A 20,709-nucleotide genomic window follows, 5' to 3' on the forward strand; every position below is an offset into this window, starting at 1 on the left:
GGATTCTCTGAAATTACCCGACTCTTCCCGGTTGCCCATCCTCGGGCCCGCTGCCAGATGGATATAAATTTGGCTGGACACAAGAGAGACCCGGAATGGCGCTGACTTAGAGTAAGAGAAATCTATTTTCCTCACACGTAAAGGTCAAGTGGGCATGGAGACTGCTCCACGAGGCTTCAGTGCCCTGTCTCCTCCTCTTGTCATTTATTCCACCGTTTCTGGGGTAACATCCTGGTGAATCTGGGGAAAGCGATGGGGAGGGGGCGCGGAGAGCCCCTTCAGTTTGAGCGCATGACCCAGAAAGTGCACACATCACTTCTGCTCGCATCCCATTGAGCGTTTCTAGCTGTGAGAGAGAGGCTGGAAGAGGCATTCTTTTTCAGGGCACCCATGAGCGGCACAGCAGTGTTGCCACAGACTTGTCCCATCCTGTGGGTCGTGCTTTCACGACTTGCATTTCCACGGCTCACAGCTCAAGGCCCCCACCTCCTCCTGACGTCTGGGTAGATCTCCTCCCACCACCCTTCCCTCCCTGGGTGCGGCTGGAATTCAAGGGGATTTGCCCAAACTCATTCTCGAGGTAAGGGGACATTGAGGTTATGGAATGCTCATTGTAGCAATTTCATATTATTTATGACTTAAAAAAAAAGTGATGATATTTGTCAATTGGTCTGTTCCTGGGTGTGATACCCTTTGATTGTATTAGATTCAACTGAGATGTCTCTGATTAAATTATGTTAAGATCAGGGCCTTGATTGGACCACATCATTAGGGCAGGCAGGGTTGAGTCCTCCCCCCTTGGGGGGCTCTCACACGGAAGTAGACACACAGAGAAGAACACAGGGAGAAATAGATATACAGAAAGAGACACGGCGGAGGAGAGAACTTAGTTTTGATGCTGGAGCCCTGGGAAGAGAGATCAGGGAGAGCCTGATTGTTTACAGCTGACCTTGTGAAGAGACCACAGCAGCTCAGCCCAGAAAGAAATGAGCCCCGGGAAAAGAGACAAGCCCTGTGCCAGCCTATAGCTGAGATCGGAAGGAGCTGGACCCACGGAGCCTAAGAGGAAAGAGGAAGGCTGAATCCTCACAGATATCAGCAGCTGTTTGCCTCAACACACAGCAACAGACTTTGGGTGAGAAAGTCCGTCTTATGGTACCTTGAGTTGGACTCTTTAGGGCATTGTAACTGTGACCTTCTATCCCCGTATAAATACACTTCATAAAAACCAACAGATTTCTGGTACTTTGCATCAGGACCCCTTTCGGGTGACTTAATACACTTATCATCTGTCCAGAATCCACCATTCCCTCAGACAGGAACAGAGCCCCAGCCTCACAGATCCCAGAGTCTCTGCTGCCAAAATAAAAAAAAAGTATTTAATGGACTGATGTCTACATACAACTTCCATGCCCACCCCTCCATACTGAGCTGCCGTTGAAGAAAGGCTGCACTGGGGACCATTACTGTTCATTGTTAACGGCTCTTGTATTCTCCTCTTGATCTTGTGGAAAGTCCAGCCTCTGGTTCAGAGTGGGGCTGATGTTGCATATTTGCTTTGCTGGAAGCCTGTTCCTTCTTTTCTTTTTTTTTTAAAGATTTATTTTTTATTTATTTCTCTCCCCTCCCCCCCCCCCCCCCCCGACCAGTTGTCTGCTCTCTGTGTCCATTCGCTGTGTGTTCTGTGACTGCTTCTATCCTTATCAGCAGCACTGGGAATCTGTGTCTCTTTTTGTTGTGTCATCTTGCTGTGTCAGCTCTCCGTGTCTGCGGCACCATTCCTGGGCAGGCTGCACTTTCTGTCGTGCTGGGCAGCTCTCCTTACGGGGTGCACTCCTTGCGCATGGGGCTCCCCTACGCAGGGGACACCCCTGCGTGGCAGGGCACTCCTTGTGCGCATCAGCACTGCGCATAGGCCAGCTCCACACGGGTCAAGGAGGCCTGGGTTTGAACCGTGGCCCTCCCATGTGGTAGGCAGATGCCCTATCCATTGGGCCAAGTCTGCTTCCCTGTTCCTTCTTTTCTTTGCTCCCACTGTCTCCTAAGGTATTTTGATGGGAAGAAAGTCCTGGTTGTGTCCCAAGAGAGGGCCAGTCCTGCTCATCCAGAGGGTCAGGTGGGTCCCCTGTTGAGAGCAATAGCGGCAATTTCCCACCTTGGTGGTTGGCTGGGGCCACCACAGCTGCAGCAGCAGGAGCCACTAAACAAGATTGTGATCCTTTGGCATGAAAATGGTCTTCTCAGTTATGGCGTACTGTTCTCATAGATACCATGTGGTTCTGGTATATTATTGCTCACTTCTAATATCTAGGCCCATATATAATCCACCTTAGTAGATGGCCAATGGCCAATTGGTCAGATGGTCAGAAGGCCCATTTGGGTCCTGGCCTCATTGGTGCATTATGGGGGTAGGACATAGTCATTGCCTCATCTTTTGATTTTGGAGCATGATCTCACGCCCAGAGCAGCATGGTGATGTGCTTTTGTTGTCCTGCTTCCTCATAAACCCATAAGGCCAAATCGGTCCATCAGGTGAGATGATCTACCTTAGAATGTCAGGTGAGCACTGATGTGCTTTTTAAAATGAAATTTTTATGGTGGTGAGATATAGACAACACAAAATTTCCCTTTTGAACCACTTTCCTGTATAACATCCAGTGGTATTTGTTACATTCACAATATTGTGCTATCATCACCACCATCACCACCATCTCTGGCCAAAACTTTTCCATCACCCACTGATGTGGTTTTTGAGCAGGGGGTGTGGTTGCACCACAGCTCTTCCCACACCAGGCATTCCCCTTGATGATCCAAGCCTGAATCTTGTAGGCCCCTGAGCACCCTGCCATGCCCAACGGGAAGGCCCAGGAATTTCTGTTGCGATTGGGTTAGGGTTTCCTGCTTCAGAGACCGCTGGGCTCGTTGTCTGGGCCCTCTGTTTGCCAGAGGACACCCTTTTGGGGCTTGGCAACCTGGGGTGGTGAGCAGCAGGATTTTATCTAATGCCAGATGGTCCCCTTCTTTCCGGCCCGGGAGGATGGTTACTAATTTACTTGCTTGCTTGCTGGTTTATTCAGCTCCTCTAGGCTCTGGGGATACCAGAGAGAACAAAACAAAGGCCTCGTGCACAAGCGCGTTACAAAAACCCCTGCTTCTCCGGGTCTTTGAAGAGGGCCCCGAGGATGTGGGGTTGACTGGTGCCAGCCACCTCGGCCGGGTGCGGCGCGGCAGGGTTTCCCTTCTACCACGGGGTCTGCTTCCTGGCTGACTCTGCAAACCCGTCCCACCTCCCCCAGCTTCCTTGAAGGTCCCCGTCTCCTGCTTACTGACGGGTTTGCTTCTCTGACTGTCACCTTCACTTTGCTCAGCTCTGGGGCTGGCCTCCTGGTCTTCTGAGGTCACCTGGAACACCTGAGCTCCCTCGTCCGAGGCCACGGACAGGCCCTGCCTCACTGTCAGCACCTTGACCGGGGCTTCCTGTCCCTACCCCCACCCCGTGGTCCTGAAAACCTCACCCCGGCAGCCCACGCCCTCGTGCTCTAGCAAGTCTTCGTTAGGGGGCACAAGGGGCAAGGCCCTTTCTGCCCTCTCTTCCATACAGGTTGCCGCGTGGGCCTCAGGTGTCAGGGTTGGCCACTCTCTGTCTTGTCCCACAGGTCATCAGTGTCACTTCTGGACTGACCTTCTTCTGGGCTGGGCAGGGGACCCTGCTCCTTATACTTTCCCTCTTAAGTCTGGGGGTCAGTGAAGAGGTCAAGCAGTTTGCAGCTGATCAGGCTGGTGAAGAAAGACGAGCGGAACAGACCAGAACAGAGCGAGTGCCCAGGTCTTTGGCGAAGGAGGTCTGCGCCGCCACCACACCTCCGGGCTGACCTTGGGGTATTTTGTTGCACCTGTCTTCTTGCTTAAATTGGCCGTGTGCTCACCAGCCGAGCTCCCCATTCCTGGATGCCACCTTCTCCCTCACTTCCTACGTCCAGTCAGCCACCAGATGTCCCTCACCTGCACTGCCCATTCTCCTGTCAGCGCAGGCCTCCACCTTGCGTGGCTCGGAAAGGAGCAAGAGCTTCCTCCCTGGCCTTTGCCTCCATCTGTCCCGGTCACTCCACACCAGAGCCAGGCTGATCGTACAAAATGTGAAATAGGTCAGGCCACCTCCCTCCTTGAAAGGTTTCAATGGCTCCCTATCAATTTTAGGATAAACCCACAGTCACCGGGTTCTACCTTACATCTTCTGGCGCCTGCTGGCCTCGGAGGCCTCTTGGCCTGCCAGCCCTGCCTTTTTCGCTCTGGCCCCGATCCCCCCCGGTCTCTGCCCCGGCTGTGCCCACTCCTCAAGCGCTCTCGTCTGCTCCCTACCCCCCTTGCACGAGCACTCAGTTTTCAGCTCTCAGGCTCCAACGTAGACGCCTCAGAGCGCCTGTCTTTGGAGGCTGGTGGGGTGCCAGCCCACGTGTTCATGGGACACCTGGCACTTCCTGATCTCAGCACTTTGAAATTGTTGGAGGCTTCTCCACCTCCCCCTTCAGACCCTGAGCTCTGGGAGGCGGCCCACCTCGCCTGCTGCCTTGTTTATTACCACAGCCCCGGCACCCAGCACCGTGTCCAGCACCTAACAGATGCTCAATAAGTACTGGTCGAACAAATGAATTACCCTTTAAAATAATTTTTTATAAAGTTCCAAGTGGAGAAAACAAAACCTCCAGGTAACGCTGTGGCGAGAGAACTGGATCAGTGGAGACACAGCTGGCCACCGCGGTCAAGCTTCAGGAGCTCAGAGTGGGCAGATCAGGCCAGCGGCCCTTCGTAAATGGTCCCACTGATTGCCCCTGGATGTGCCTCAGTTTACCTTTGCACTTGCCCAAGACTGCTGATGCTCTTTCTTTTGTTTAATGGACAAGCTTAAAACGAACATGGAGGTGTTTTATATAAACTGTCCTCGAGTTTATTCCACCAGGCTGTCTGCTATCAGACAGCCTGGCGGATCCTTAAAATAAGGTTCTTTGGAGCTTTGGGAATGAAATCCTGCTAAAGCACCTGGTGGCAGGCTGTTTCCAAAGCTCTCTCTCCCATCTTGTGTGGTTTTGCAACGAGAGCTCGCCTCTCTTCTAACCAAGGGGTGGAGTCTTTCCTTCCTCTCGAGACTGAGATGGCAGAAGTGACACGGTGTGGCTTCTGAGGCAAGGCAGTGTAGCTTCTGCTTTTGTGCTTTTCGGAAAGGGCAGCTGCCATGCAGTCAAGAAGCTCAGGCTAGACTGCCGGATGACGAGGCAGTGCCTACAGTGAGAGAGGCTACCTGAGGGAACTGACTGTGGGGTCTTGGTGGGCTGTCCAGCTCAGCCCAGCAGCCATCAGACTGCAGCCTCATGACGCATCCCGGCTGATGCCACGTGGAGCAGAAGAACCGGCCAAATGCCACCTGCCCAGACTTCTGAACCACAGAATCAGGAGAAGTAAGACATCATCGCTGTGTGAAGCCACTGTTTGGAAACAGTTTGATTTCCAGCAATAGATAACCCAAACCACATCTTCTACCAATTTAAAGACCAAGGTGTACAATTGCGTTACAGAGAGGCTTGTGTACATAGCCCCATTACTGTTTTTATTCATTGTAATAATAGTAAAGGGGGAAAAATCCTCCTACAAGTCCACCACCCCAATGCATCACCTATTTTCATTTTTCTACATACTTTTCTAATTTTGATGATAGACATACATAGTGAAGCGGTGTTGTTATCAAGCCCATTACATTTTGCAACTTGTCCCCTCTTAGCTCTTTATCATCCATTCACACACTGAACAAACATTTAAGGAGGTTGACTGTATGTCAGATTCTGAGAATCGGAGCTAAATGACAACATAATAATTTTTTTTCACATTGTTGATTACAATGTACACAATCATTCCTTTGAAATTGCTCTTAGAATCAAACACACATTGAAGCAGGTGTTTCTCTTCTTATCTATTTATTTATAAATTTTAGCTCCAAAGACTTTACAGTAGCTTACAATATGATATTATAATATGAAACATGAACATAAAATAAACATTTAAAAAACAGGAAAGGAAAACAAATATACCATAAAACTACTCTAGTAGAAGCACTTTAATTGAACCCCTAGCTCTGTGATTTCAGGCAAGGCCAAAGGAAACAGTGAAGTAGTCACCTGACCATTGATTAAAGCAAGCACATAATTCTACTAATGGAGATAGAGATTCCGACCTCACCAGAGGGGAGGTGAGCAGGTGGATGGGAGATGAGCAGGTGGAGATGGCATGTGTAGGCAGTTAACTCTTCCAAGGACTTGGCTGTGAAGAGGACCAGGTGGTGTGTTGTAGCTCTATATATTTTTTTAAAGATTTCTTTCTTTCTTTCTTTCTCTTCCCTTCGGCCCCCCCCCTCCCGTTGTCTGTTCTCTGTGTCTATTTGTTGTGTCTTCTTTGTCCGCTTCTGTTGTTGTCAGTGGCACGGGAATCTGTGTCTCTTTTTGTCGCATCATCTTGTTGTGTCAGCTCTCCGTGTCTGCGGCACCATTCCTGGGCAGGCTGCACTTTCTTTCGCGCTGGGCGGCTTTCCTTACGGGGTGCACTCCTTGCGCGTGGGGCTCCCCTACGTGGGGGACACCCCTGCGTGGCAGGGCACTCCTGCATGGCAGGGCACTCCTTGCGCGCATCAGCACTGCGCATGGGCCAGCTCCACATGGGTCAAGGAGGCCCGGGGTTTGAACCACGGACCTCCCATGAGGTAGATGGACGCCCTAACCTCTGGGCCAAGTCCGCCGCCTGTTGTAGCTCTAGATAGGGCAAAGAAGATGGGAGAGACTGTTTGGGGGCCTGTGATGGTTAGGCTATTGTGTCAACTCGGCCAGGTAATTGTGCCCAGTTGTTTGGTCAAGCAAGCACTGGGCTAACTGTAACAGTAGGGCATTTATGGACTTTAATCACCATTGACTTTACTGCAAAGGTAAATCATAGCTAGCTGGTTATAATTACATCCATCAGGGAGCTTGCCATCAGAACTGACGCTTAACCCAATCAATTGAATGCCTTAAAAGGGGAAGTGATTCCAGCATTGAGAGAATTTCTCAGCTCGTCTTTGGACAGCCAACATCTCCCAGAACTTGTTAAGAACCTTCATTTGACTTTCACTGGGGCTCAGGTTGCAGCCTGCCTGTGGAACCTGGACTTGTGCATCCCCACGGCTGCGTGAGAGACTCTTACAGAATCACATACTATTGACAGATACTCTTGAAGATTGTTTCCCTAGAGAACCCTAACTAACACAGTACCCATCAGAGACTTCTGTAGAGACGCAGGAATTGAGGATTCAGGAGAGAGAGGGGATAATTCAGGAGAGAGAGGGGATAATGATTGGGTTCCCTGAGAAACCTGGGGGGGTGGGATTTGGAACCCACATGGAGAAAGTGGCCTTTCAAAGAGAAGGATCCTTTCATTTTCTCCGCGGCAACAAGAAGAAAGAAGCACTAAACACAGCTGAAAATGGGACTGTGGATAGTAGTGAAAAAGAGGGAGTTTCCTGGCTGGTGATTTCGGTTTTCTCAATTTCAAGCCTGAGATGAGAGTATAGAGGAGAGGGAGGTTGGAAGTTTGGAAAGAATGGAAAAGATACCAAATACTCCTTGTTGAATTTGCTGGTAGTCTATCCCAGGTTCAGACTATTGGGACTCCTGCATCCTGGAACTGGCAGGGATCCCAGCAGGAATATCGCAGGCTGCATAAAAACCCTCCCTTCTAAACCATAGAGATTGGATCTGAAGATGCTCTTCCACCAGCTTGTCAGAGTGCTGATTGGCAGGTGGCCCAGCCAATGGGGTAACTAGTTGGGAGATGGAGGTGGGCAGGAGAAGTTGGGAGATTCCAAGACTGGAGCAGTTGGTGGGGAGTGGGGGAGAGGTTTCCTGTTGAGTGTGAGACTTCAGAGCTTGGCGACCGAGGCAGAGGCACAGTGATCCAGACACTGGGCTGCTCTGGTGACCACCAGGCTTTTAGTCACCATTCAACCCAGGCTATGGGGCTTTGAGATCTTTAATTTGAGCTAACTGGGTTTATACCTCAAAGCTCTCCAGAAAGAGGGAAAAGCAAAGGGCTGGGGGCCTGGACACCAAGGATTTCATTTTCCATGGAGCTGACAGGTGAGAGTAGAAGGACCTGCCGTGAACCCTCTGTCTGTCCCTCCATCCCTCCCTCCCTCCATCCCTCCCTCCTGCTGCCTTGCCTTCCTGCCTTACCATTACTGTAAGCTCGGCTGTCTCCAATAGAAGGGCCCTCCCGATCCGGTGCCATAAAGGAGAAACCTGTCTCAGTGAGAAGGAGCACACGCAAGTTCAAAGTGAGAATGGGAGCCAGGGCTTTTATAGGCAAAAGGAAAGGAGTAGTAGAGAAGAAAAACAAGTAAAAAAAAAAGACAACAAGTGATGCCAGGGGTCTTGTGAAGAGGGTACTTATAATTTGTCAGTCCTGTTGTCTCAAGCATGTTCAACTTGTCCTTGGTTTCAGTGGCCAATAAGCCACAGTTTAGCAAGGCCTTCATGACTCCTTTCTCAGCCGGCCACTCAAGGATATCCAGCTTTCTTGTCTCTGAGAAAAGTTACAGGCTTACACCATTCTGTCTGGATTTTCTTTGAGACATTGCCTTATTCCTGTAAGCAAAACCGAGCAGGTCTGGTTAGTATCCTTCAGGGAACTAAGTACAAAGTGTAAATTTTTAAAATGAGATTAATAGAAAACTAGTTCAGTTTTTGTATTAGAATTTTCAGAGTGGCTTAAGTGAAGAAATTTTAATAAGCATATTTTCCAGCCCTTCCTCCCTCCCTTCCTCCTTCCCTCCCTTCCTCTCTTCCTCTCTTCCTCCCTTCCTCCCTTTCTCATTGAGATCATCCCCTAAACCAGGTTGGCGACATCTAAAACCACACAACTAGAACCATCCCTTCTTTTCCCCCTCTCTGCTCCTCTCTCTTCCCCTAGGAACCCGCCTTCTATCTCTGTGAATTGCTATTTCTAGCCATCTCTTGTAAGTGATCCCATGCAGTTTTTGTCCTTTGTATCTTGCCTGTTTCACTGAGGATAATGTTCTCTAGGTTCTTCCACGGTGCAGCAGGTCTTATAACTTCTTTTTTTCTTGTGGCAAATAGTACTCCATTGTGTGTATGCACATTTTGTTCAAACCATTCATTTGTTGACGGGCATTTGGGTTGTTTCCAGGTTTAAGCTATTGTGACCTATGCTGCTATAAACACTGGTCTACAAGTATCTGTTTGTCACATTGTTTTCACTCTCTTTGGGTAGATACCTAGAAGTGGAATTGCTGGGTCATATGGTAATTCTACAGTTATCTTTTTGAGGAACTGCCATATTACTCTCCATAGTGGCTGTACCATTTTACATTTCCACCAACAATGGACTAGAGTGCCACTTTCTCTGCATCCTCTACAACACTTGTGATTTTCCACTAAAAAAAATAAGAGTCATCCTTGTGTGTGTGAAGTGGTATCTCATTATGGTTTTAATTTGCATTTTCTTAATGGCTAATGATGTTGAGCATCTTTTCTTGTGCTTATTGGCCCTTTGTGTATCTTTGGAGAAATGTCTATGTAAGCTTTCGCCCATTTTTAAACCAGGTTGTTTGTCTTTTTGTTGTTGAGTTGTAGTTCTTTATATGTAATTTGGATATTAAAACCTTAAGTGATATATGGCCTGAAATTATTTTTTGCTCTCTGTGGGTTGTTTTTTCACTTTCTTGATAACTGCCTTTGAAACACAAAATATTTTAAATTTTGATTAAGTCACATTTATCTCCTGCATCATTTGTTGCTCATGCTTTTGGTGTCATATCTAATATTCCATTGCCAAATCTCAGGTCATAAAGATTTGCCTCTGTGTTATCTACTAAGAGTTTTATAGTTTAGTTCTTATATTTTGGTCTTTGGTGCATTTTGATTTTTGTATATGATGTGAGGTAGGGGAAATTCATTCTTCTGTATGTGGCTATCTAGTTTTTCCAACACCATTTGCTGAGGATTCTATTCTTTCCTTACTGCCTGTACTTGCACACTTATAAAAAATTACTGGTCGTGGATGTGTGGGTCTATTTCTAGACTTTCAATTCTGTTTCTCTGATCTATCTTTGTGTCAGTTCCGAACTGTCTTGATTACTGTCATTTTATTTTGCAATTTGAAATTGGGAAATATGAGTCTTCCAACTCTGTTCTTCTTTTTCAAGATTGTTCCGCCCTGCCCAAGATGGCTCCCTCATCTATTTGCTCTTTTTTTTTTTTGCTTCTTGTTTGTACTTGTTGTTTGTGCTCATTGTCTGCTTTCTGTTTTTGCTTGTTGTCTGCTCATTGAAGTTTTTTCTTTCTTTTTTTTTTTTAGGAGGCACTGGAAATCAAACCTGGGACCATCCTTGTGGGAGGTGGGCACTCAACTGCTTGAGCCACATCTGCTCCCTGTTCGTTTTTGTTTGTTTTTGCTTGTTGTATGCTCATTGCCTGCTCATTGTTTGCTTGTTGTCTCACTCATTGTTTTTGCTCATTGTCTGCTTGTTGTTTTTTGTTTTTATTTTTTAGGAGACATTGGGAACCAAACCAGGACCTCCCATGTAGGAGGCGGGTGCTCAACTGATTAAGCCACACCCGCTCCCCTCAAGATTGCTTTGGTTAGTCAGGGCACCTTGCAGTTCCATGTAAATTTGATGATTGACTTTTCCATTTCTGCAAAAAAAAAAGTGCTGGAATTTTAATCAGGGTTGCACTGAATGTGTAAATTGCTTTGGGTAATATTGACATATTAACAATGCTAACCTTTTCAACCCATGACTAAGGGATGTCTTGCCATTTATTTAGGTTTTCTTTAGTTTCTTTCAGAAGTGTTTTGTAATTTTCAGTATATAAATCTTTTATATTCTTAGTTAAATTTATTCCGAGATATTTTATTCTTTTAGATACTACTGTAAATGGAATTGTTTTCTTAATTTCCTCTTCATATTGTTCATTGCTAGTATATAGGAACACAATTGTTTTTTTGTGTGTGTGCTGATTTTGAACTCTGCAACTTCAGGGAAATTCATTTATTAGCTCTAAGAGTTTTCACAGGGATTCCTTTGGATTTTCTAGATATAAAATCAGGTCATTGCCAATGGAGATAGTGTTACTTCTTCCTTTCCAGTCTGGATACCTTTTATTTCTTTTTCTTGCCTAATTGTTCTGATAAAAACTTCTAGTACAAAATTGAATAACAGTGGTGAAAGTAGACATCCGTCTCTCATTCCCAATCTTAGGGGGAGAGCTTTAAGTCTTTCAGCATTGAGTGTGGCTTTGGTATCAGAGTAACGCTGGCCTCATAGAAAGAAAGGAAGTGTTCCCTCCCCTTGGGTTATTTGGAAGAGTTTGAAAGGAATTAGTTTTAATTCTTCTTTAAATGTTTGGTAAAATTCACCAGTGAAAGTATCTGGTCCTGGAGTTTTCTTTGGTAGAAGGTTTTTGATGATTGATTCCATTTCTGAACTTGTTATACATTTTTAATAATTTATATTTCTCATGTCAATTTGTGTACTTTATGTATTTCTAGAAATCTTTCCCATTCTTCTGGATTATTTAGTTTGCTGGTGTACAATTGTTCATAATATTCTCTTTTTTTGGTAGTAATATTTTAAAATTATTCTTTTTAAGATAATCACACAAAATAATATTCTCTTATAATTCCTTTTATTTCTGTAAACTCAGTAGTGATATGAGTATTTTCATTTCTGATTTTCATTACTTGCCTATTTTCTCTGTTTTCTTGGTCAGTCTAAAGTTTTGACAATTTTTAAAATTTTTTCAAAGAAACAACTTTTCATTTGTGTATTCTCTCAATTGCTTTTTAATACTCTATTTATCTCCACTCTAATCTTAATTATGTTCTTTCTTGTATTAAGTTAGGGTTTACTTTGCTCTTGCTTTTCTAGTTCCTCATGATGTAAAGTTAGGTTATTAATTTGAGATCTTTCTTCTTTTTAAATATAGGCAATCATAGCTATAACTTTCTCTCTGAGCACTGCTTCACAGCTTCCCATAAGGTTTGGTATGTTCTGTATTTTCTAATCTCCCTTGTAATTTCTACTTTTTTTTAAAAAAACAATTTCTCCCTATGTTTTTTTCTTTAAAGATTAATTTTATTTATTTATTTCTCCCCTCCTCCTTGTTTGCACTTGCTGTGTCTGTTTTCCTTGTTTCTTTAGGAGGCATCAGGAACCTGACCTGGGACCTCTGATGTGGGAGGGAGGCACCTAATTGCTTGAGTCACCTCTGCTCCCTGCTTTCATTGTGATCTCATTATGTTTTCCTCCTTGTGTCTCTTGTTCCATTAACTCACCTCACCTGCCCATCGTGTCAGCTTGCTGTCTTCTTTAGGAGGCACCAGGAATAGAACCAGGGACCTCCTATGTGGTAGGCAGGAGCTCAATCACTTGAGTCACATTTGCTTCCCTATAATTTCTTCTTTAACCCACTGGTTGTTTAAGAGTGTGTTGTTTAATTTTCACACATAAGCCTATTTTCCAGTTTTCTTTCTGTTATTGATTTTCAGCTTTATTCAATTTTGGTCAGAGATGTTATTTTTATGATTTCAATATTTAAAAGTTTATTTAGACTTCTTTGTGCCCTAACATATGGTCTATCTTAGAGAATGATCCATGTGTACTTGAAAAGAGTGTGTATTCCGCAGTTGTTGGGTGAAGTGTTGTATATGTGTTGGTTAGATCTAGTTGGTTTATAGTGTTGTTCAGGTCCTTCATTGTTGATCTTCTGTTTAGATATTTTATCATGTTGAAACTGGGGTATCGAAATCTCCAACTATTACTATAGAACTCTCTATTTCTCCCTTTAATTCTGTCAATGTTCGCTTCATATATTTTGGTGCTCTGATGTTAGGTGTATATATGTAAATCTTCTTGTTGAGTTGATCCTTTTATCAATACATAATGTTCTTCCTTGACTCTTGTAATAGTTTTTGATTAAAGTCTATTTTGGGGAAACGGACTTTGGCCCAGTGGTTAGGGCGTCCGTCTACCATATGGGAGGTCCGCGGTTCAAACCCCGGGCCTCCTTGACCCGTGTGGAGCTGGCCATGCGCAGTGCTGATGCGCGCAAGGAGTGCCGTGCCACGCAAGGGTATCCCCCGCATGGGGGGAGCCCCACGTGCAAGGAGTGCGCCCGTGAGGAAAGCCGCCCAGCGTGAAAAGAAAGAGCAGCCTGCCCAGGAATGGCGCCGCCCACACTTCCCGTGCCGCTGACGACAACAGAAGCGGACAAAGAAACAAGACGCAGCAAATAGACACCAAGAACAGACAACCAGGGGAGGGGGGGAATTAAATAAATAAATAAATCTTTAAAAAAAAAAAAGTCTATTTTGTCTGATATTAATATAGCCATTCCCACTCCCTTTTTAAAAAGATTTATTTTATTTATTTATCCCGCCCCCCTGTTGTTGTTTTGTGCTCACTGTCACTATGTGCTCTGTGTAGTTATTCACTGTGTTTGCATGCTGTCTGTGTCTGCTCGTCATCTTTTTTTTTTTTAGGAGGCACCAGGAACCAAACCTGGGACCTCCCACGTGGGACCAATTGCTTGAGCCATTGGTTGTGTCTCTCATTGTGTTTCCTTTTTGTGCCATCTCGTTGCATCAGCTTGCCGTGCTAGTCCATCACGTCAGCTCACTGTCTTGCTCCTCTTCTTTAGGGGGCACCAGGAACTGAAACTGGCATCTCCCATGTGGTAGGCTTGAGCCACATCCACTTCCCTTCCACTCTCTCTTTTATTTATTTATTTATTTTTTATTTATTTCTCTCTCCTCCCCTTCCCACCCACCCCGCCCCTGTTGTCTATTCTGTGTCCATTTGCTGCGTGTTCTTCTTTGTCTGCTTCTGTTGTCAGTGACACGGGAATCTGTGTTTCTTTTTGTTGCGTCATCTTGCTGTGTCAGCTCTGTGTGTGTGTGGTGCCATTCCTGGGCAGGCTGCACTTTCTTTCGCACTGGGCGGCTCTCCTTACAGGGCGCACTCCTTGCGCATGGGGCTCCCTTATGTGGGGACACCCCTGCATGGCAGGGCACTCCTTGCGTGCATCAGCACTGCGCATGGGCCAGCTCTGCATGGGTCAAGGAGGCCCAGGGTTTGAACCATGGACCTCCCATGTGGTAGATGGACGCCCTAACCACTGGGCCAAGTCTGCTTCCCTCTCTTTTATTTTTAAAGTTTTATTTATCCCCCCGCTCATTGTTTGCACTTGCTGTCTGCTCTCTGTGTCTATTTGCTGTGTGTTCTCTTTGTCTGCTCATCTTCTCTTTAGGAGACACTGGAAACCGAACATGGGACATCCCTTTGTGGAAGACTGACACTCAGTTGCTTAGCCACCTCAGCTCCCTGCTTTGTTGTATCTCTCATTGTCTTTCTTCTTTGTGTCTCTTTGATGTATCATCTTGCTGTGTCAGCTCACTGCACTTCTTGCCCGTTGCACCAGCTCACTGTCTTGCTCATCTTCTCCAGGAGACACCAGGAACAGTACCCAGGACCTCCCATGTGGTAGGTGAGAGCTCAGTTGCTTGAGCCACATCCACTTCCCCTTTCCATGCTCTTTTGGTTATCATTTGCATGAAATATTTTTTCTATATTTCTATAGAATGGATCTAAGATGGTTCTCTTGTAAATAGCATATAGTTGGGTCATGTTTCTTCATCTATTCTGCCAATGACTTCCTCTTGATTGAGTTTAATCTATTCACATTTAGAGAAATTACTGATAAGACAAGATTTACTTCTGCAATTTTGCTAGTTGATTTTTAAAAAAAAGATTTATTTATTTATTTATCCCCTCCCTTGCCACTTGCTTGCTGTCTGCTCTCTGTGTCCATTCGCTGTGCGTTCTTCTGTGTCTTCTTATCTCCCTTTGTTGCATCGTCTTGCTGTGCCAGCTCTTCGGGGGCGGGCGTGGGCCATCTGCTCTCCGTGGGCGTGGGCCAGCCTGCCTTCACAAAGAGGCCCTGGGTTCACTTCCCATATGGTAGATGGGAGCCAAATTGGTTGAGTGACATCTGCTTTCCTTGTTAGTTGATTTTTAAAAAGATTTATCTTATTTGTTTTTCCCCACCCTCTTGTTGTTTGCACTTGGTGTGTCTGTTCGTCTTTCTTGTTTCTTTGGGAGGCACCAGGAACTGAACCCAGGACCTCCAGTATGAGAGGGAGGAGGCTAATCACTTGAGCCACCTCTGTTCCCTGCTTTGTTGTATCTCTCATTATGTTTTTCCTCTTGTGTCTCCTGATGCATCATCTTGTTGCATCAGGTCACCATGCCTACACATTGCACCCGCTTGCTGTCTTCTTTAGAGGGCACTGGAAACTGAATCAGGGACTTTCCATGTGGTAGGCAGGAGCCCAATTGCTTGAGCTGCATCTGCTTCCCTTGCTAGTTGATTTTTTTTTTTTAATTTTTTTATTTTTTATTGACTTTGTAATAATATTACATTAAAAATATATATGTGAGGTCCCATTCAACCCCACCCCCCCACCCCCCCTCTCCCCCCCCCCAACAACACTCGTTCCCATCATCATGACACATCCATTGGATTTGGTAAGTACATCTTTGGGCACCTCTGCACCTCATATACATTGGTTCACATCATGGCCCATACTCTCCTCTATTCCATCAAGTAGGCCCTGTGAGGATTTACAATGTCCGGTGATTACCTCTGAAGCACCATCCAGGGCAGCTCCATGTCCCGAAGACGCCTCCACCTCTCATCTCTTCCTGCCTTTCCCCATACCCTTTGTCCATTATGTCCACTTTTCCCAATCCAATGCCACCTCTTCTATGTGGACACTGGATTGGTTGTGTCCATTGCATGCTAGTTGATTTTTGTAAGTCTTATACCTTTTTGTGCCTCCTTTCATCCATTATGGCTTTACCTGTTTTGTTTAGCTGGATTTTTATAATGAGCCATTTTGAATCACTTATCCTTTCCTTTTGTGCAGAGTTTTAAAGATATTGTCTTTATAGTTACCATAGGAATTGTATTTAGCATACTAAATCTATTATAACTTAGTTTGTGATGATTTCAATTTGACTTCAACAGCTTACACATACACAGTACCTATATATCTCCCCCACTTTTCCATTCTTCATGTCACAAATGATCTCTTTATGCATTGTATGTCCAGTAACAAAGATTTATGCTTTTTTTTGCATTTGCATTTTCAACCTTTTAAAAAGTAAAAGAAAGCATAAAATGAAAAAATGAAATAATACTGGCATTTATATTTGCCCATATTGTTACTTACACCAGAGATCTTTATTTCTTCATCCAGCTTTGAGGTACTATCTAGTGTCCTTTTCTTTCAACGTGGAGGACTTTCTTTAGCCGTGTCTAGTGGAATGTACTCTCTCAGTTTTTGTTTGTCCAGAAATGTCTTAATTTCTTCCTCATTTTCGAAGGACAACTTTGCAGAATGTATTATTCTCAGGTAAATTTTTTTCTTTCAGCACTTTAAATATGTTCTCCCACTGCCTTCTGACCTCCATGGTTTCTAATGAGAAAATAAAATTACTCTTATTAGGATCCCTTATATGTGATATGTTGCTACTTTCTTCTTGTTTTCAAGATTCTGTTTTTGTCCTTGGCATTGACCACTTTGATCATAATGTTTCTTGGAGTAGATCTGTTTGAGTTCATCCTGCTTTGTTGAGCTTCTTGGATTTGGTATATTCAAATCCAAAATATTCATATTTTTCATCAGTTTGGGAGGTTTTCTGCCATTATTTCTTCAAATGTATTTTTGGCCATTCATCTCTTCTCCTTCTGGGACTCCTATGATGCATATGTTAATCTGTTTCTTGGTGTTCTATAGGTTCCTCAAGCTCTATTTTTGTTGTTGTTGTTCTTTCTTTCTGCTCCTCAACCTAGACAATTTCAATTGTTTTACTTCAAGGTCACTGGTCCTTTCTTCTGCCTCCTCCAATCTGCTCTTGAACCCCTATTGAATTTTTCACTTCAATAATTATACTTTTGAGTTCCAGAATTTCCATTTCGTTCTTCTTTATAATTTCTATCTCATTATTAAAATTATCATTTTGTTCTTCCATTGTTTTCCTGATTTCCCTTAAGTTCTTTGTCCAAATTTTTACTTTAATTGATTAATCTTATTTATGAGAATTGTCCTAAGATCTTTGATTAGTAATTCCAGAGACTGCAATTCTTCTGGGATATTTTATGTTGAATTCTGTGTGTGTGTGTGTAAGAGAGAGAGACTGGGTCACATTTTCTTGTCTTCTTGTATGTTTAGTACATTTTTATTGAGAATTAGACATTCTGTATATTGTGTTGTGGTCACTCGGGAAATTTACTTCTCTCACTCTTTAGTCCACTAGACTTAGAACAAACAAAAAAAAAAAAGGAAAGGAGGAGGAGAGAGAGGAAAAAGAGAGAAAATATTAACAAACAGATAAAGCACTGTTATACACACACAAAACCAAGTTTAAAGAAAAGGGGGGGAAATGAAATACATTGCTTCTCTTATTATGAGTTGGTGGGAAGACAAAAACCTCTGTTGTTGAGATCAGAACCTTGGCCAGTATGCCTGCCCATCCCTCAGGGACCTGCCAGATCCAAAAATATAAAACAGAAAGAAAAAAGCAAGCAACCAACCAGCAAAAAAAAAGTACACGGGCTCTTTATGTCCCTGTAGATGCAGGTGTGAGGCCATAAGATGCTACTTTTGAGATAAAGTGAGGCCACCATCTATGTTATGCCCTCGGGGACCGGCCAGACCAAATAACACACACAAAGAGTAAGAAGAAACCCAACCAATGGACAAACGCACTGGGTCTTTAAGTCCTGGTAGATGCTGGTGTGAGACCAGAAGCTGCTGCTGCTGAGAGAACTGAATCCAAGGCCAGGGTCTTTTCTGGGTCCTCGGGGATCTTCCAGGTCAGGAAGTGCCCATACACTAGCTCTCTATGTCCAGGTGGACATTTGTGGGGCCTGGAAGCTCTTCTGCCCAGAAGGCCAAAACTGATGCCAGCTTCCATGCTGGTTGCTCATGGATCCCCCAGACTGACTTTGACCTTAACCCCAACTTCTCAAGAGGAAGTCTCTTCTCTCAGCTCTTTCCCCAGATGGCTGCTCCTGGAATTTGTGCCACACAGCTACAGCCATAACTGTTTCCACAGCCGCTGCCGTGGTACAGAGCAATGGGTTTCTGCTCCCTGGTTCATGCTTTCATTGACACAAGTGGAACTCTTGGCAGCCTCTCAATTCCTCTGACATTCCTGTAGTTGTTTTACATGTCCATTCTGGTCCCAGGGTTATCTCTGGCTGATTCCAGACACTTTTCCAGCTCTTTCATTTTTCTAGTGGAGGAAGTGATTTATAAAACTTTCTACTCTGCCATTTTGCACCTGTCCTCTCCCTTACCTCTTTGTTTCCTGTCACCTCTAGGTCATGGCTAGGGGTGGGCTTGGGCAAGATTTTGAAGCAGGAGACACACCAAAGTTCAAACTGTGCGTTAGACAATTCTGGTTTCTCATCTGGGTGCCTCGTGGGGGAGTTATCCAACCATTCTAAACCTTGAGTTTCTCATCTATAAAATGAGAAGAATTATACCTTTCTCATAAGGTTGTTCCAAGGAATAAATGAGATAATAAACCCATAACTGACCGTTTGGGTGCACAGTGACTGGCAAAATAATTAGTGCTCAATAAATGTATTGTTTTGCCCACACCTGTCTCCATTTACCCCCTTCAGCTCTTTTCCTTGCTGATCCATTCCTCTCTGGCAGGCTGACCAGGCCCCCTGCATCCATCATACGGTGCTGGAGGCTGCCTCTCACGATTCCCAAGTGTGGGCTATTGCAGTATAACCTGATACTTGAGGGTGATTTAGACCTAATGCTAAGTCTCAGATACCTTTTAAAGAGACTCTTAAAAATTTTCAATAAAAAACCAAAGTATTTACTAAATACACAAAACCTCAAGTTAAATGATTGGTCACTATCCTATGTACAAACATAAGCAAGAGAAGACTGACAATTACCCAAATTAAGCTAAGGAAAATATTAAAAACGTATTGCCCTTCTGTAGAGATAATGTATCTAAACCACTAGCACAGGATTTGGCGTAGTCTGTCAATAAATGGTCAAGGATATTGTAAGTGTGGTGAGAGGTACCCTCTCAAGGGTTGTGGATGGGACCTGTGTGCTTAGGTAGCAAGAAAGAAGAGGGACTACTGTATGTCTTTTCTCTTTAGTGTTAGGAAATTTCCTGGAGAAGATGCAAGGTAAAGAAGAGGGATTTCTATAGGGATTTCTAGAACAGCCACACACAAGGAGAATTGTTGAATTCATTTATTGGTCGTCTCTTTCCCTCATTCATTTATCAAGTGTAATTAGGTGCTTTCTCCATGTAATGCTCTGTGCTGGATGATATGGATATGCTGAGTGTGAAAAAGGGGTGGCCTTGACCTCCAGGAGCTTAGAACTCAGCAGGAGAGGGGAGTTACCCAGCCAGGAGGTGAATGGTCTCGGGCTGAAACAGGGAGGGAGGGATGACCACGGCACGAGAATGCAAATACTGCTCTTCAGTAAGGATTGAAGAGAAGTAAACAAGTAAGCGGAGGGGGTGGTGACGGATCTAGAACTTGAGGCGCCCTCCCAGCTGTGCTTCAGTCGCACCTGGCACGTGCCCTCCCCCTCTGACTGAATTCCCCCTCCCTTCCCGAGGTGCTGCCTGAGCGGTCCCGACGATCCCCCGGAGCCTGCGCGGCGATGGCTGCGGCAGCGGTGGCTGGCCTGATCCCCGTGTTCCACTCTGTGGCTGGTGACAAGTCCAGCTACTACATCGGGCGGCAGCTGTGGTTCGGCTTCATCGCCGTGTACGGAGTGGTGGTGTATGTGGTCCGGATCCCGTGGGCCCTCATCCACAAGGATTTCTGGTGCCACGGCAACATCACCTACCCCTGCTTGGTGGAGTGTTTTGAAAAACGTTTCAGCAGCCCGGTCGTGGGGACGTGGTACTTCTTTTTCTTTCTCTTCCTAGCCTTCTTCTTCCTCATGGAATTCTTCATGGCTCAGATTCGGCATAAGCAGATCAAGGCAAAGTCAGTGGAGTCCCTGGCCAATGAGGTGGAGGAGGGCTCGATGGTGGCCATCCAGGAGAACATCCCCTGTCCGAAGAAATCCATCCTGAACTTCCACCGGGAGAAGATGCTCTTGCTCTTGTACCTTCTCTACTTCCTCCTGCAGGTTGGCTCTCAGGGCGTGTTTCTCTTCCTCCTCATGTTTCAACACCTGCCCCTGGTGAGCAAAGCCGTCATTCAGTGCAGCACCACCAGCTGCCCTGGACCCTACCTCTGTCTCATCAGGGGAACCATGGAGAAGCAAATGTCCATCTACACCCTTGTCACCTTGTCCGGCATGATCGTCCTCTTCTGCTCAGGGTTCTTCTTGTACAGCATCCATCATTACCTGCTAAAGGGGCTCTCGGGTGCCAAGTTTTGGGTGGATTGAGGTTGGGAAAGCACAACCCCCTTCTCACGTAAACTCTTTCCTCCTTCACGCTAGGAAGTTGATGTTCCTCTAGATAATGTGTCTGGGGGCAGAGTTTCCTCCTGCCAACCTTCTCTGCGTTCTCTCTTCATAAAATAAACATTTGCTGTTCTTGCTTCT

The 20,709-nt window shown here is 45.2% G+C and overlaps 1 protein-coding gene across 1 annotated transcript; it reads left to right on the forward strand.

Moving 5' to 3' along the window:
- The first annotated feature begins 7,941 nt into the window (after positions 1 to 7,941).
- LOC131274734 (uncharacterized) lies at positions 7,942 to 20,709 on the forward strand. Its single transcript, XM_058282345.1, has 2 exons — positions 7,942 to 8,153; positions 19,765 to 20,709. The coding sequence occupies exon 2, from the start codon at positions 19,810 to 19,812 to the stop codon at positions 20,548 to 20,550; it is 741 nt and encodes a 246-aa protein (XP_058138328.1). The 5' UTR covers positions 7,942 to 8,153; positions 19,765 to 19,809; the 3' UTR covers positions 20,551 to 20,709.

The sequence above is a fragment of the Dasypus novemcinctus genome, chromosome 20, assembly GCF_030445035.2.
Source record: "Dasypus novemcinctus isolate mDasNov1 chromosome 20, mDasNov1.1.hap2, whole genome shotgun sequence".
Classification (NCBI taxonomy): Eukaryota; Metazoa; Chordata; class Mammalia; order Cingulata; family Dasypodidae; genus Dasypus; species Dasypus novemcinctus.

Bases quoted from the DNA above. Each gene is read 5' to 3' on its own strand.
- LOC131274734 (XM_058282345.1), top strand. From the start codon at position 19,810: ATGGCTGCGGCAGCGGTGGCTGGCCTGATCCCCGTGTTCCACTCTGTG.